The 18,585-nt window shown below is 35.3% G+C and overlaps 1 protein-coding gene across 7 annotated transcripts in view; it reads right to left on the bottom strand.

The window, feature by feature from the left end:
- Nucleotides 1-18,585, bottom strand: part of NF1 (neurofibromin 1) — a 259,294-nt gene that overhangs the window by 149,980 nt on the left and 90,729 nt on the right. For all 7 annotated transcript variants that reach the window (XR_014291882.1, XM_082603385.1, XM_082603382.1 and 4 more), the window contains 3 exons: nucleotides 15,668-15,799; nucleotides 6,580-6,714; nucleotides 3,129-3,242 (listed from right to left, as the gene is read on the bottom strand). Coding sequence is in view for 6 of the 7 variants with exons in the window: in XM_082603385.1 (XP_082459511.1) it covers nucleotides 3,129-3,242; nucleotides 6,580-6,714; nucleotides 15,668-15,799 (381 nt within the window). In the remaining variant the exon portion in view is untranslated. The remainder of the gene's footprint in view (nucleotides 1-3,128; nucleotides 3,243-6,579; nucleotides 6,715-15,667; nucleotides 15,800-18,585) is intronic.

Below are 18,585 nucleotides of genomic sequence, written 5' to 3'. Positions count from 1 at the left end.
AAACAAAATTGATAAGCCTTTAGCCAGCCTCATCAAGAAAAGAAGGGAGAGGGCCTAAAAGAATAAAATCAGAAATGAAAAAGGAAAAATTACAACTGATACCACAGAAATACAAATGATCATAAGAGATTACTGTGAACAATTATATGCCAATAAAATGGACAACTGAGAAAAAAACAAATTCCTAGAAATGTACAGTCTCCAAGGCTAAATCAAGAAGATATAGAAAATATGAGCAGACCAATTACCAGTAATGAAACTGAATCAATAATAAAAAAAATTCTCAACAAACAAAAGTTCAGGACCAGATGGCTTCACAGGTGAATATTACCATTTAGTGAAGAGTTAACACCTATCCTTCTCAAACTACTGCAAAACACTGCACAGGAAGGAATGCTTCCTCACTCATTCTACGAGGTCACCATCACCCTGATACCAAAATGAGACAAAGCTATGACAAAAAAGAAAATTACAGGCCAATATCATTGATGAACACAGATGTAAAAATTCTCAACCAAATATTAGCAAAATGAATTCAACAATACATTAAAAGATCACACACCATGATCAAGTGGGATTTATCCCAAGGACGCAAGGATTTTTTTTTATATCCACAAATCAATCAATGTAATACACCACATTAACAAACTGAAGAATAAAAATCATATGATCATCTCAATAGATGCAGAAAAGGCTTTTGATAAAATTCAACATCCATTTATGATAATAACTCTCCAGAAAGTGGGCACAGAAGGAACATACCTTGACATAATAAAGGTCATATGCGACAAACCCACAGCTAACATCATACTCAATGGTGAAAAGCTGAAAGCATTTCCTTCTAAGATCAGGAACAAGACAAGGATGTCTACTCTTGCCACTTTTATTTGACATAGTTTTGGAAATCCTAGCCACAGCAATCAGAGAAGAAAAAGAACTAAAAGAAATACAAATTGGAAAACTAAAAGAAATCCAAATTGGAAAGGAAGAAGTAAAACTGTCACTGTTTGCAGGTGACATGACGCTATACATAGAAAATCCTAAAGACACTACCAAAAAACTATTAGAGCTCATCAATGAATTCAGTAAAGTTGCAGGATGCAAAATTAATACACAGAAATCTGCTGCATGTCTATACACTAACTACGAACTATCAGAATGAGAAATTAAGGAAACAATTCCCATTTACCATCACAACAAAAAAATAAAATAAAATAGAATACCCTGGAATAAACCTACTTAAGGAGGCAAAAGACCTATACTCCGAAAACTATAAGACACTTATCAAAGAAACTGAAGACAACACACAGATGGAAAGATACACCGTGTTCTTGGATTGGAAGAATCAATACTGTTAAAATGACCATACTGGCCTTCCCTGGTGGTGCAGTGGTTAAGAATCCGCCTGCCAATGCAGGGGACATGGGTTTGAGCCCTGGTCCAGGAAGACCCCACATACCAGGGAGCAACTAAGCCTGTGAGCCACAACTACTGAGCCAGCACTCTAGAGCCCGTGAGCCACAACTACTGAGCCCATGTGCCACAACTACCAAAGCCCACGTGCCTAGAGCCTGTGCTCCGCAACAAGAGAAGCCACCACAGTGAGAAGCCCACGCACCGCAATGAAGAGTAGCCCCGGCTCGCTGCAACTAGAGAAAAGCTCCCGCGCAGCAACGAAGACCCAATGCAGCCAAAAATAAGTTAATTAATTAACTTAAAAAAAAACAATGGAAGAAAATAAGTGGTGCTGGGAAAACTGGACAGCTACATGTCAAAGAATGAAATTAGAACATTCTCTAACACCATATACAAAAATAAACTCAAAATGGATTAAAGACCTAAATATAAGGCCAGAAACCATAAATCTTCTAGAGGAAAACATAAGCAGAACACTCTTTGATATAAATGGTAGCAGTATTTTTTTTAGATCTGTCTCCTAAAGCAAAGGAAATAAAAGCAAAAATAAACAAATGGGACCTAATTAAACTTAAAAGCTTTTGCACAACAAAGGAAACCACTGACAAAATGCAAAAACAGCCTACTGAATGGGAGAAAATATTTGCAAACTATATGACTGATAAGAGATTAATATTCAACATATATAAACAGCTCATACAACTCAACATCAAAAAAACAAACAACCTGATTTTAAAAATGGGCAAAAGAACTGAATACACATTTTTCCAAAGAAACATACAGATGGCCAACAGGCATATGAAAAGATACTCAATATCAGTAATCATCAGGGAAATGCAAATCAAAACCACAATGAGATATCACCTCACATCTGTCAGAATGAACCAAAAGAACACAAATAACAAATGTTGATGAGGATATGGAGAAAAGGGATCCCTTGTACATTGTTGGTGGGGATGTAAACTGGTGCAGCCACTGTGGAAAACAGTTTTTTTCTCAAAAAACTAAAAATAGAACTACAATACGACCAGCAATTCCACTCCTGGGTACATATCAGAAAAAACAAAAATATTAATTAGAAAAGAAACATACACCCCAATGTTTATAGTAGCATTATTTACAACTGCCAAGATATGGAAACAACCTAAGTGTCCATTCATCCAACAGGTGAATGGATAAAGAAGATGTGGTAATGAATACATATATATACAACAGAATACTACTCAGCCATAAAAAAGAAAGAAATTTTGCCATTTGCAGCAACATGGATGGACTTGGCAGGCATTATGCTAAGTGAAATAAGTCAGACAGAGAAAGACAAATACTATATGATATCACTTATATGTGGAATCTAAAAAATCCAACAAACTAGTCAATATAACAAAAAAGAAGCAGACTCACAGATACAGAGCCCAAACTAGTGGTTCCCAGTGGGAGGGAGTTTGGGGGGCAGGCAGGAGTTTGGGGGGCTGGGGAGTGGAAGGTACAAACTATTGGGTGTAAGATGGACTCAAGAATATATTGCATAACATGGGGAATATAGGTAATATTTTGTAGTAACTGTAAATGGAAAATAACCTTTAAAAATTGGATTAAAATTTTTTTAAATAAAATAAAAATTAAAGAAAAAATTTTAAAGGAATAGATTTAAAAAAGGAATGTACATAGTTACAACTTTACCTTCAAGAGCCTAGAATTCATTTTCCCCTTACCTCCATTGCTTCCTGGGCAATCTCTGGCATGTGTGACTGAGGAACCAGTTGGACGAGCCCTGTAATTAATTCTGCGGTACTGCCTTGAGTTTCAGGCCCCTGTTTTCTTGGATTCTGCAAAGAAAAAGCAAATTTCAATTAAAAAAAAAAATCAAGGGACAGAGGCTGAAGGGTGGAGGGAATGGAGACTGACTGCTAATGGGTTCTAGGTTTATTTTTGAGGTGATGAAAATGTTCTAGATGTTCTAGACCTAGATGGTGGTGATGGCTACACAACCTTGTAAATATATCAAAACCAGTGAATTGTACACTTTAAACAGGTAAAAACTTCATGGTATGTGAATTTTACCTCAAAAATAATAATAATTGTGGGATTTTAAAAAAAAATCAAAACTGCTTTTGTTAAGGATTCTCTTAATCTACATCTATACTTGTTCATTAACGTGAATAATATCCAGAGAAAATCCTAATTAAAAGAAAACAAAAACTAGGTATTAGTTTTTCAGTTATGAAATTACATCAATAATAGAAGTAAGTAATTTTTTTTCAGCAACATTACATTGGCTAAATAATATACCTCTGATTTGGAACTTCTGGGTTGGGATCTTAAAATTGTTGTGATGAAAGGCAAAGAATGTGCATGCTTGATGAGGACTACATGATTATCCTGTGTAGCCCTCTTTTCCAGTGTAAGGACCTACCCAAATCCACACAGGGCTAGAATCCACACCTCCAGATACCCATACTTCAGGATTTTTCATTGTGGAAAGACATTGTATACAAAACAAAGCAGCAGATAAATGTGAATGTCTACCTACTTAAAGAGACTAAAATGCTTCCTATAACTTGGAAGAATCTATTTACACTTCAAGCATATATGGTTCATTTAAGTGAGGCCAATTCAATTAGTGCCCATATTTTATTTTGTTAACTACACACTCTTTCCCATGACAACAATTAAGGTAAGCCCTCACCCCAGTGTTTCTATAATTCAAAAACTGTTTGCCTATTTTTCTGACATTTGTATTCATTCATTAATAGCCCAATAACATTTACTGAACACCAAAGACACAACAAATAAAAAAGACATGTTTCCTACCCTCTTGGAGCATGTAGTCTGGTGGGAAAGACAAACATCAATAAAATAATTAGATCAACAAGTTTAAACTGCACATGAGAAAGAACTATGAAGTCACATGCTGCTACGAGCATTTGTAACAGGGAAATGTGGTATAGGCAGGGATGCTTCCTTAGGGCAGTGATAACAGCTCAGAATTAGGAATTACTATGTGAAGAGGATAGGGAAGGATACTGTAGGCAGAGGAACTGCAAATGCATGGGTAGGCATGAAGGAATGTAGTAAGAGGGAGTGAAAGGCCATCATAACTAGAGTAAAGACGACAAATATAATGCTATAGATGTTGCAGAGGTGGTAGGTGGGAGTCAAACGCTGCAAAACCATGTAGGTCTATTTGGAGTTTGCTTTATTCCCAAAGCAACCTCAACTAAAAGGTTTTAAGCTGGGCAGGAAGCGTAAGATTTGCTTTTTGAAGATATCACTGTAACTTTAGTGCAGAGAAGTGATGAAAAGGAAGCAAGAGATGATGCCAGCTGAGCAATTAGGAGGCTTGAAAAATTGAGAGTAGTATGAATTAGGATAGAGAGGTAGAGATAGAAGACAATAAAATCACATTACTTTAAAAAACCATGACTGAAATCACTTAATGGTTATTCCTATATTTATCCTATTTACTAAGATTTAGATTTTTATAGGTACAATATAAAAGAATCAAATATTTACAATGAATCTTTCACTACTTTAACTTACCTTTGATTACTCTGAGAAAAGTTATTTAACCACTAGATGGCAGCAAAGAAAATAACTTCTATTTTAAATGATCCTTTTCTGCTTGCTAAATTTTAAACGTGGAAAACAGCACTTTTTGCTTAAATTCTTGTTTCTTGACAATAAAATATTTAACACAGAAGGCACTGGTATTCTCTGATTCTGAATTATAGCTATGCAAACAGAGTGGCGCTAATATATGACATGCATGATGAAACAACACCACAAGTAACCTGGGCTACATAACAAAGAAATGAGGGGAAAAAGTTATTTCATTCCTTTTATAAAGTCTTAATGATAGATTTTAGGACTTTTTCCACACCAAAGTTCTAACAATTTTTTCTATTAGACTCCCAAGTTTGGACGGGCTTTTCAAAGAGTTCAAAACAATATAGGCCTTTTTTGGGGGATCACTAATCTTTTTGGGAATTCTCTCTCTCATCTCTTTTCTCTCCAGAAAAAATATTTACATAAATATTTTTTTTTAATTCAGAGGACTCAAAGAACTCTTGCAACTATGGACATCAAGTTATGAACTCCTAAAGTACAGTAATTTGAAAAATATACCATCAAAATTAAAAGTACCCTTACTACTTAAAAACCCTGTTGCTGAACAAAGCAATAGGAAATCGTTCTGTATGTTGCTCTCCAAGGACTTAAGAAATTCCACAGGGGTTAAATATGTTATCCTATGAGCGTCACAATATATTTCTGTTATGTTTGGGGCATTAATGATATTAGTGTTAATGTTAACTGTATTTTATTAATAGTAATAATACGTAACATTTATTTAGTGCTCATTATGCATTTATTTTGCATTGTTCCTAAAAGCATGACACGTATTATCTCAGTCTGCTTAACAAGCTAAGGTAGGAACTATTATTATCATCACAATATTTCAGATAAGAAAACTAAACACAGAGAGGTTAAGTCACCCAAATCACATAGCTAATATGTCTCCAGAACCCATGTTTTTCATCCTTTCATATAACTGTCACTCATTTTCACTTGTTAGTTCCTAATTATCTTGTGTACTACAGTGATGCTTTCAGGAATCTAATACCATCTGAGGCTGCTAAGAGCAGAGTTACCACAATAATTGAGCGCTAACCATACCCATTTTTAACTCCTTTTCCTCCCAATACAGTATACATAGGCAAAGCCAGTGATATTAAAAGGCTGATGACAGGAAGAAAGGGGGATGGAAAAACTCAATTTTTTGGCAATAGCAATTGGAGACTTAAAAAACCAACTGTGTATATATAGGAAGCACTCAATTTATGGTTGCTTCATTACATCTAAACCCCATCCCAGGATTATGCCTGAATAATATATAATCTGGTAGCCGGGTATGCACAGAAGATCTTACCAAAGTATGTTAGTTTAATGATACGAAAAATTAAGACAAAAGGTTAAGAAATCTGGTCTAATTATATTAGTATTCTCTGTAAGTTCATTTTCTTAGGGATCTCTTAGGTTTCATGTATGATCAGGAAGGTCAGTAAGTGATCTCGAGCTAACAATCACCTTCAAGGTTTTGGCTTTTTAGCTAAACCAAACTAAGTTAGTATAATAATTTCAAGGCATTTTATAAAAAATACTTACACAAAGCAAGAGCTTTGGATCTGCATGAATTAGTTTCACCATGGACAAGAGAAGATACTTATAGCTTCTTGTCTCCATGTCTGTAGGTTTTTCTTTAAATTTAAGGCTTGTTACTTTTTCTTTAAATGTAAGACTCTAAAAACAAAAACATGACATTCACCTTGTAAGAATCAGACATCAGAATCAGGATAACAGCTATTCAACTTTTTCAAGTAAATCTATCTTTAAACAGCTTTGAAAAATAAAGGGACATATTTTACACCACCAAATGTGTAGTATTAGTAGAAACGTTCAATAGAAAGTATAAGATTAATATAATTAAGCTTGAAAAGCAAATAAAAATTATTTTTGCAACATTATTCTTATATAATCTAATAAAGTTTAAGTGAAAATCTGCTAAAATACTAAAAGCTTTTTTTTTTTTTTTTGCAGTACACGGGCCTCTCACTGTCGTGGCCTCTCCCGTTGTGGAGCACAGGCTCCAGACGCGCAGGCTCAGCAGCCATGGCTCACAGGCCCAGATGCTCCGCGGCATGTGGGATCTTCCCGGACCGGGGCACGAACCCGTGTCCCCTGCATTGGCAGGCGGACTCTCAACCACTGCGCCACCAGGGAAGCCCTAAAAGCTTTAATATAAGGTTGACTCCTATGTTAAAAACAATTTTCCAAATGTGAAAATATTAGAGATAAAATATTTATTCTATAGCTCTCACAGACACATACAGTGAGCGACTCATTTAACAAAACATCTCACACAGGTATACACAAATATTTCATAGAATCAATGATGTTATCAACTGTAAGATGCATCATCATTTTATGTACCACAAGGAATGAAAACTCACTGTCAACTGTAAGACATCATACAAATAAGATGAACCCCAATTTCAGAAATGTTAAATAGGTACTTCTTAGAATTGATGAAATATTCTATACAGGCAAGCTCTGTATTTAACAGTTTAACTGTAAGATTTTCTTTTTCCTTTAATGGTATTCCATCTCTCTCAAGTTACAGAATGCATGTATTTTGCCTGAAGAACATTGATAAAACAGAGAAAGAATTCTTTGAGAAAAATTAAATCAGGGAAAATGTGTCTCACTTACAGAGATACTATGGCAGATGCTGTGTTAATACTATAATTATGGATGTTATTCAACCGGAAATCCAACAATTATATTCTGGATCCAATACCACCTTTCTATCTATTCTTACAAAACATTTCCCCTTTTCCTTTATTTATTTATTTATTTTTGCTGTGTTGGGTCTTCGTTTCTGTGCGAGGGCTTTCTCTAGCTGTGGCAAGCAGGGGCCACTCTGCATCGCGGTGCGCGGGCCTCTCATTATCGCGGCCTCTCGTTGCGGAGCACAGGCTCCAGACGCGCAGGCTCAGTAGTTGTGGCTCACGGGCCTAGTTGCTCCGCGGCATGTGGGATCCTCCCAGCCCAGGGCTCGAACCCGTGTCCCCTGCATTAGCAGGCAGATTCTCAACCACTGCGCCACCAGGGAAGCCCCCCCCTTTTCCTTTAAAAGGAAATAAAAATGTATGCTTTTGACATGTATGTTTTTATATGCAAATACAAAGACAGGAGAATATCCAGCATCTATGGACTCATAATAAAAATGTCCTTGTAAAAGGCTGAACTTCAAAGGTAAAAAGTAGAGATGCATATCTATAACATACAGCAATTATTGTCAATGTTTACGTGTGAGAAATGCATTTGTTATTATGCCCAAGAACACTGAAGGTTTTTGTCCTCAGTGTAGAAGAAAAACTATCTAATGTACTACAGGAATGTCACTACAGAAAATAAATAGCAAAACTTACAAATACAAGTTGCTTTTATATTTATAATCCCACAACAAACGTCTTACCAAATATATTTAATAAATGCTGTTTTTACTGTTTGCTCCCATTAAACTTCTTTTCATTCTAAGTCGAAGTAACACCGTAGATCAAGGTAAAACTTTCATTAAACAAATTTATTTATTAAAATGTCACTAAGTGTAACTGTTCTTCCATGATGCAGCCATTGCGCAGGAAAACGGAGCAGAGAACAATTAGCAGATATAAAAATTATCTATTTATTTAACTATTTCCAAAAAGTAAATAATAGTTTGATTATATCATATCAATCTCAGCAGCATACAAATTTTGTTCCAGCATGGCTGCCTAATACAAAATGTAAAACTTGAAAAATTCTACACCACTCACAATTATTAACTTGAAATAGACTAAAGACTTAAATGTAAGACTTAAACTAAAGACATAAAACTTCCAGAAGAAAACAGAAAAAAAAAACTCCTTGACATGAGTCTTGGCAATGATTTTTTTTGTATATGACACCTAAAGCACAAACAACAAAATACCAAGTGGGGTGTTGTTTTTCAAACTAAAAAGCTTCTGCACAGGAAAAGAAATGATTAACAAAATGAAAAGACAACCTAGGGAATGGAAAAAAATTTGCAAGTCATAAATTGGTAAGTGGTTAATATCCAAGATATGTAAAGAATTCACGTATCTCAACAGCAAGCAAAAACCAAATAATCCAATTTTAAAAGGGGCAAAGGACACGAATAAACATTTTTCCAAAGAAGACATACAAACAGACACATGAAAAGGTACTCAAATCACTAACCATAAAAAAAAAAAAAATCACTAACCATCAGGGAAATGAAAATAAAGTCACAATGAGCTATCACCTCACACCTGTGACAATGACTATCATCAAAAAGACAAAAGATAACAAATGCTGGTGAAGATGTGGAGAAAAGGGAACCCTTGTGCACTACTGGTGGGATTTAACTGGTACAGCCACTAGGGAAAACAGTATGGTGGTTCCTCAAAAAATTAACAATAGAATTACCATAAGATCCAGCAATTCTACTTTTGGGTATTTGTCCAAAGAAAATGAAAACACTATGTCAAAGATATATCTGCATGCCTATGTTCACTGCAGCATTACTTACAATAGCCAAGACATGGAAACAAGTGCCATGAAACTGTGGTACACACACACACACACACACACACACATAATGGATGATTATTCAACCATAAAAAAGAAGGAAATCCTGCCATTTGGACAACATGAGTGGACCTGTAGGGCATTATGCTAAGTGAAATGAGTCAGACAGAGAAAGACAAATACTGTATGATCTCACTTATATGTGGTATCTTAAAAACAAAACAAAACAAAAAACAAACTCATAGAAAAAGAGCTCAGATTTCTGGTTACCAGACACAGGGAGTAGAGGTTGGGAGAACTGGATGAAAATGGTCAAAAGATACAAACTTTCAGTTATAAGGTAAATAAGTACTGGGGATGTACAACATGATGACTATAGTTAACACTGCTGTATGGAAAGTTGTTAAGAAAGCAGATCCTGAGTTCCCATCACAAGGAAAAAAACTTTTTTTCTTTTTTTTCTTATGTATATGAAATGATGGATGTTAACCTAACATATTTTGGTAATCATTTCACAGTATATGAAACTTAAGTTATTATGCAGTATATCTTAAGCTCATATAGTGCTGTGGGTCAATTATATCTCAATAAAACCGGGGGAAAACTCATATAGTGCTGTGGGTCAATTATATCTCAATAAAACCAGGGGAAAAAGACTTGAAAAATTTAAATAAATTTTTCAATTCAAATACCTTTTAATTAGTAACCATTAGTGGGTTACCTAAAGTCAAAAATAACATGCTAAAGAAGAAAGATATTTCTTGGCTAGAAATGTAAGAAAAATAAACCATCCATTAGTTTATTAATTAATCTTCCACATTGCAAATAATAGCAGGAATCCAACCTGGTATACGCACATTGGCCAAAGAGGAAAGGCAGTCATGCCCAGGAAAAAGTTCATGAATTAGAGTACTCAGGTGTTTATGAAGGGCCGAAACCATCTGTTAAGTTAATTAAGGCCATTACTGAATTATATTATATTATACTGAATATAATTATATGTGCTGAGCCAGGATCCCCTTTAAGAAGGAAAATTTTCATGCAGAATTTACACATATTATTAACAGGGTATCTTATTTTTAAAACATAAATGATTAGTGCTGAGATAAATATCTCAAATTTTTAAAAATACTACAAAAGTACAAAATGGAGAAGCTACGGATCAATGTTCATATGAAAAAGGCTAAAGAGTTTAAATGATTAAAAGCTTAATCTAAAATAATGCAATCTTTGACTGTTTTAGTAGAAACATCATATGCAGACACAGCAGGTTAACAGTTTTCATCAATTATTATACCGCATCTAGAACACTAAACTCAGACCTTAATATGTCATTTTCATTGAAAAAAAGCAATGAAGATTCTTTCCAGAAGAGAACCATATGGAGGGTTTTGAAAGCAGATCAAGTAAGAAATTCAACAAATATGTACTAGATGCCTACGACATGCCAGATACTGTTCTAGGGACCAGGAACTGGGTGCTGGACAAGCCAGACAAGGCTCCTGCTTTCATCAAGCTAAAACAAGGGTAGGGGAAGACAGCTGAAGAACTGGAAAGACACTGGACTGAATGTTGACTATTTACTAACCATGTGATGATATGTCATTCATTTAACAGTACTTGTGCCTCAGTTTCCTTAGCTGTAAAAACAGAGGAAACAAAGCACATACCTACACACACTTTTGACGAACCCTTAGCAGTACAGTATAACTTTATTCAAATATCTGCAGTGCTGTCTTTGTGTGCATGTGTGTGTGTGTGTGTGGATCTTGTTTTTTTTTATTTGATCTCCTGTGCCACTTCTTTTTTTTTTAAATTGGAGTATAGTTGCTTTACAATACTGTGTTAGTTTATACTGTACAGCAAAGTGAATCAGCTATACATATACATATATCCCCTCTTTTCTGGAGTTCCTTCTCATTTAGGTCACCACAGAGCACTGAGTAGAGTTCCCTGTGCTATACAGTAGGTTCTCATTAGTTATCTATTTTATACATAGTATCGATAGTGTACATCTGTCAATCCCAACCTCCCAATTAATCCCACCCTCCCTGCAGTGCTGTCTTATGGAAGAATCAGAAGGGTTCTATAGAGCTCCAAAAAAAGAGAGAGGATCATGAGAGCTGGGAGTGATAGGGACATGAGTTGATCTTGGTTGGAGAAAAATTTTTAAATACTTGGCTCTTTACAGAAAGAAATTTATCCATATCCAAAATACAGAGTAGTTGTAAAGCCTAGAAACACATTATTTTAACTTGACACAATGAAATCCTTGATTACTTCTGCAGCAAACGGAAAGCTAAGGTTTATCAGAGCCACAGATTATCTGAGGCAATGAAAATAAGGACAACCCACTGAATATATCATATCATACAGTGGTTCTCAACTTGGGGCAATTTTGTTCCCCAGGGAATATCTGAAAAATGTCTGTAGACATTTTTGTTTTTCATGACTGGCTGGGGGGCAAGAGATGCTACTGGTGTCTAGTCGGTAGACGCTAAAAATGCTGTTAAACATCCCACAATGCACAGGACAGTCCCCTACAACAAAGAATTAACCATGCCAAAATGTCAGTAGTGCCAAAGGTGGGAAACCCTGATGTAAATTATCTCTAAACCATTTATTATGTATATTTGACTGTTTCCAGACTTTATGGGCACTGTAGTTGGCTCTTCATTAGAAGTTTTCAAGCAAAACCTACAAGACTGGCATCTCTGTGACTGTTTAGCTCATCATGCTTCCCTGGCATTAACAATGTGCTTGGCAGTGTGGAAATTTGATACTTCCTATGTTTGTTGTCAGACTGTTCACTCACCAGGCTTAAGAGAGGTAAGATTCACCTTAAGGATCATCCAAATTGAAGCATTTTCTTATCCTAAAAAATTATTTCATAGTAGATTTGACGATTATTTTCCCTGATAAGAGTATCAGCCAGAGCTTGGATGGGAGGGGAGTTTGGGGGAGAATGGATACATGTATATGTATGGCTGAGTTGCTTTGTTGTACACCTGAAACTATCACAACATTGTCAATCAGCTATACTCCCATATAAAATAAAAAGTTAAAAAAAAAAAAAAGAGTATCAGCGAGGAAGCCGTCCCTTGGCCATTATGTACAAATACAAAAACATATAAAATTTCACGGACTTCCCTGGTGGCACAGTGGTTAAGAATCCGCCTGCTGGGCTTCCCTGGTGGCACAGTGGTTAAGAATCTGCCTGCCAATGCAGGGACATAGGTTCGAGCCCTGGCCCGGGAAGATCCCACATGCCGTGGAGCAACTAAGCCCATGCGCCACAACTACTGAGCCTGAGTTCTAGAGCCCGCAAGCCACAACTACTGAACTCACGAGCCACAACTACTGAAGGCTGCGCACCTAGAGCCCGTGCTCTGCAACAAGAGAAGCCACCGCAACGAGAAGCACGTCCATTGCAACGAAGAGGAGCCCCCGCTCACCGCAACTAGAGAAAGCCCGCGCACAGCAACGAAGACCCAACACAGCCAAAAATAAATAAATAAATAAATAAATTTTTTTAAAAAAAGAATCCGCCTGCCAATGCAGGGGACACGGGTTCAATTCCTGGTCCAGGAAGATCCCACATGCGACGGAGCAACTAAGCCCGTGAGCCACAACTACTGAGCCCACATGCCTAGAGCCCGTGCTCCACAACAGAAGCCACCACAAAGAGAAGTCCGCACACCACAACGAAGAGTAGCTCCCACTCGCCACAACTAGAGAAAGCCTGCGCGCAGCAACGAAGACCCGATGCAGACATAAATAAATACGTTTATTTAAAAAAATATATGCCTTAAAAAAATTTCACACACATGTATACATATAAATACATGGATATAAACAGCTTAAGAAAAATTTTTGAAAACTATATATATATACTGATACTTTCAGAGAATAATTAGAAATAAAAACTAAATTCTTATCACAGGTGTCCTGGGACCAAAAGTAAGTCTAGTTATGGCTTTTATGAAATACTTATCATAAATAGTGTGTATAGTATGTAGCTCCTAGGATCAGCTAATAACTAAGGCTAAAAAGTAAAATAACTTCTAAATGCAGGGAACATTTTCAGACTACGAATAAAGTTTTGTTTTTGTTCAAAAAAATAATTTAGTTTCATTTTCTTTCATTTTTCTTACAGACAGCTGGTAAACTAGATACTGAAGTCAAATTGGAAATGAATACCAACTTTCCACCAATTCCTGTTACTGGTGGCCATTAATTTTCTACTGAAAGAGGCAGAAAACTTAAAAGTCAAAGCTCTGGGACTTCCCTGGTGGCGCAGTGGTTAAGAATCCACATGCCAATGCATGGGACACGGGTTCGAGCCCTGGTACGGGAAGATCCCACATGCTGCAGAGCAACTAAGCCTATGTGCCACAACTACTCTGAGCCTGCACTCTAGAGCCCGCAAGCCACAACTACTGAGCCCACAAGCCACAACTACTGGCCCACCTGCCACAACTACTGAAGCCCACACACCTAGAGCCCATGCTCCGCAACAAGAGAAGCCACCGTAATGAGAAGCCCACGCACCACAACGAAGAGTAGCCCCCGCTCTCCACAACTAGAGAAAGCCCGTGCGCAGCAACGAAGACCCAACACAGCCAATAAATAAATTAATTAATTTAATTAAATTAAAAAGTCAAAGTTCTAACTTCTCAGAGGATATCTGGAATGAATAAATAGGTCAGTAAATAATTTTTAAACAGTTTATTTTAAGTCATTTTCTAAAACTTTTAAAAAATGAATGTCAAGTTAATAACATTTAAGTAGCTATTATTTATGTTTATCTCCAATTAATTTATACTTGGATTGAAATTTTCATTTTTTTAAAAAATTAAGTACTTGGCATTACAAAAACTAAAGATAACTTTGCATTTTATTTAATAAAACATGACTGCCATGCTCTTTTGGCTATAATTTTTTGGGCTAAATAATCCCAAAATATATGGTATAGCAAACTTCTCTATTTGAACATCTAAGATAAACAATCCTCAGAAACAATGGCTGACAACTGGATCAGAGTGAACTAGAACTGTATAAAACCAAAATATTTTACTGACTGAGGGAACTTGGAAAAAGAGATGTATGCCAGGAAGAAAGCTGTTTAAATTATCTTTTAAGTGTGAAGTGGCTAATTTACTATTAAAACCAATAGGTGAAAACATGCCACATTTTCATGTGAAATGACGTGATGTGACTAAATGGTAACTATACACAGAAAAGTCATAGAAACCAAGGACTTTTCTGAGGTAGTTACAATGGTCATACATACAGCCACAGAAGCCCACTGCCATGCAAAACAGTGACCGGTTGGCATCTGATCATGTGAGAGACAGTAGCCAAAAAGAATAGAAAATAAGCAGCAGAAGACACAGCATTACCAATCAATGTCAAGAGTTGCCATGTATAATACGCTGGCTGTATGTGAATACCAAGAAATGGCTTCTACCATCTTCTAATTGTCTTTTTAAATTGGTTCTATATGAGTTTCCAAATTAAGAGTATTAATCTGTGAAAATGCTTATTTGAAAATATCTACTTTTATTAAGTTTAAACAGAGTCAAACTTTAATATCAAAGTGCCTATCATTTTAAATGTTCAAAGCATGTTTAATGAAATATGAAATATTTTTATTTTAAATATAAACTTTAAATTTTATTTGTAATTTCCTGTGTGCAATATTCAGCATCCAATGGGCAAAACTGTGCATTAGTAGGAACATTCACTCTAACCCAGGAGTCAGCTTCCCTTACTCACCCCCAAAAGATGAGGAGCTAATCAAAATATTTTGATTCATAAGGAAAGATTAAAGGAAAAAGAAACTAAAAAAAGAAAGAAAAAGTGACATTCATTAAGATTTTAACAACATTTTGTTAGAAAATATCTCTAAGAAAAGTAAGTTAAACCCACTGAAATACTGGAAAACATACATCATTAACTAGTATTGCAACAATATTGCAGTATTCAACATACCACAATACTTACTGAAAAGAAAGGTCTCATTTGATTTTCTAAAAAAATCAAAACAGCAAGAATGGGATAAAGACACTGAAAATGCAATTGCAAGAAGGTGGAATTCAAAATTCATGATTAATCTTACCGGTGCCATTCGTATCGCTGGGTGTGCTCCACAACCCTGGACTGCTTTATGAAGTGTTTCACCAAACATATTTCGAAGTTCAACTGAGTGACAATATACGGCATCAATCTTAGGCCACCAATCCAATGCAGACTGGAGAAAAACAGAGACCATAAGAAAGGAAAAGTCCAAATTTGCATGAGTTATATGCTCTGGTAATCACTGTAGTTTTATGGTTTATCACTTTGTGAGAAATTTCCTAAGACCATGCAAACACACACTATGATTTCCAAAGTCTTCAAGTAATGTCTTTAATTCAAACACCAAACCATACATCTATTTTAAAATATCATAATGAACATGAAACAAATCACTCACTACATAAGCGTGAGCATTTCAGACTGTCTTTTCTCACTGATAATCTAGTGAATCTGAAAAAGTTTTTAGAGGGCTAATTCTGTAGGCAATCTTTTTCTTTTTTATAAGTTTAATGTTTTATACATTTCAGAAACATATGCATATACAGTATATATTTTCCCAAGGCAAGAATGCTATTATCAGTTTTAAAAGAGATTAGTGGTTCAACACAGTGTTGAAGGAATATGTGATAAACCATTACTTATATGCCTACAGACAAACAACAATGATAATTACAACATGAAATTAGTAAATGAGATAAAGCTATTAGTAAACCTATAATCTTTTATTGATATGCAATGATGGCACAATACATAAGAAGACTAATGATCACCACAAAGACAAAATGATCATAGCTAAATATTTTTTTAAGTAATTATTTTATGTAAATATTTTTCTACAGTTTAACCTGTTTATTTAGCTTTGATTCTAGTTTGTAGTGCCTATTTGATTTGCAAGTGTATCTTTTACTTTTACTTTTAATGAATTAATTACTATATTATGAAAAATGACAATTATGAAAATCACTAAAACTATTAAGTTTGTCTATCAGTGAATACAAAAATGACTGGATGAATTTTCACTACATACAGAGAGTATGCAAGGAATAGGATGACTTAAAATACAGGTTTCCAATTTATAATACTCCTGCTATAAGAAATACCTGAAGGAACAATTTGAAACACTAGATAAGGGGGTGTGATAGCTTCACATCCTATTCCCAAATTCCTTCTAATTTGAAACTAAGCTAATTAAATTCTCAGCATTTAATTTTTTTAGCCATAACTCTCAGAATATTTAGAGTAGCATCAGGTTATATTACCTAAACCCCAAATTTTGGATTACAAACTCTATATACTGGATAGTATACTATAAAACCAACTTATAAAATACAATCAATACTGAACTCCATTTATGAAAAAACTCCTAAGTTATGAGGGAAGAAATACTTTTATTTGGATAGTATGATTGTTTCTATTTTTCTCTCAAACTCTTACTTTATTTACTTCCTAACAAATGATCAAGTTTTATTAGTTTCATTATATAATGAATTCCGTAATGTTAGTCAATTTGGTCACCTGACTTGCACAGAGCAATCAATACACCTTGATTTCCATATATCTACTAATTTATACAGCTTGTGTTAATCAGCTTAAAGTAACAAAGACTGAATAATCACAAAATGCTTTGAGATAAGAGTCCTCCTCTCTCTACTGACCCTATAGTATCTTGTCAGAAACTGCTGAACTAAAGACATATGCATCCCATGTAACATCCTATCCAAACTACTATGTCATTTTGATAGCTGTTGAAATTGTATCATGGTACCAGGTATACCCTATTAAATAACTTGATTTTAACTTAAGATTTAGTTATTTTCAAAATTTCTATTTTTCATAATCTATAAAATCATTCATTTTAAAGTAAAATTTAAAGATACACTTTCAAATAAAATAGGCACTAAAACCTAGACATTATGTAGTTGGTAAAAATTTTAGTTTTCCAAGCAGTTATTAAATGTGTCCTTTCTGAAACTAGTCAACTAAGGTAGACTTATTCTTTTTTGTCCCTGAAAATTCTAAGTTCATTGCCAAACAAATGGCAATACTTTCATAATATAAGCAAACCATGTGGCAATTCTTCAAGATTATTTCAATAAAATTCACATGCCTTGGAAATAATTTCTTCAACCAAACCCTCTCAATAGAATGAGATCATCTCATTCTCAATATGTGAACTATCCATAAGTAAACTACACTAAACTGCCATAAGGAAAAAACAATACTAAGTACTATACCAGCTATAGCATGTTCCACTGATGGGAGCATGTTCCACATTTGGTTCATATGTGTACATATTATTTCTTTAATTGTCCAATTATAACAACATATCTAATCTAACCTAAAGGAAGCGTATAAAGATTAAGCACATAACACAGATCTTTTAACTACAATTCATCTCTTATGGCATTCCGTAATAAGAAAGTTGACTGTACTACATGTACCATTTTAGAAACTGATAAAAGCTTAAATTATAATCAAATTCAAATAGTGACTGGATTTTCAGATTTCTTAAGAAGAAACAGTGGACTCTTTTAGACCTAAACACAGTACTTATGAACTGAATATGAGTATGTTTCACGAAAGCAAAACAAAACTGCAAACATCATTACTGCTTCTACATACACTCCCAAAACCACATCAGTAAAACATTTATCTAATTTGAGAATGTGGTAATTTAAAAAAATCTGTGAGCTGGCTGAAAAAGCAAGGAAGAAGAAAACTTATGAGGTGTATTGAACCAAGAATCATTTAAAAGGAAATCTTTTTTTTTTTTTTCTTTTGTGGTACGCGGGCCTCTCACCGCTGTGGCCTCTCCCGTCGCAGAGCACAGGCTCCGGATGCGCAGGCTCAGCGGCCATGGCCCACGGGCCCAGCCGCTCCGTGGCATATGGGATCCTCCCGGACCGGGGCACAAACCCACGTCCCCTGCACCGGCAGGTGGACTCTCAACCACTGCGT

This window comes from Mesoplodon mirus, assembly GCF_964341445.2.
Source record: "Mesoplodon mirus genome assembly, chromosome: 18".
NCBI lineage: Eukaryota > Metazoa > Chordata > Mammalia > Artiodactyla > Ziphiidae > Mesoplodon > Mesoplodon mirus.
Note: the sequence above shows the minus strand (reverse complement) of the source record. Positions and strands in the feature narration are given on the sequence as shown.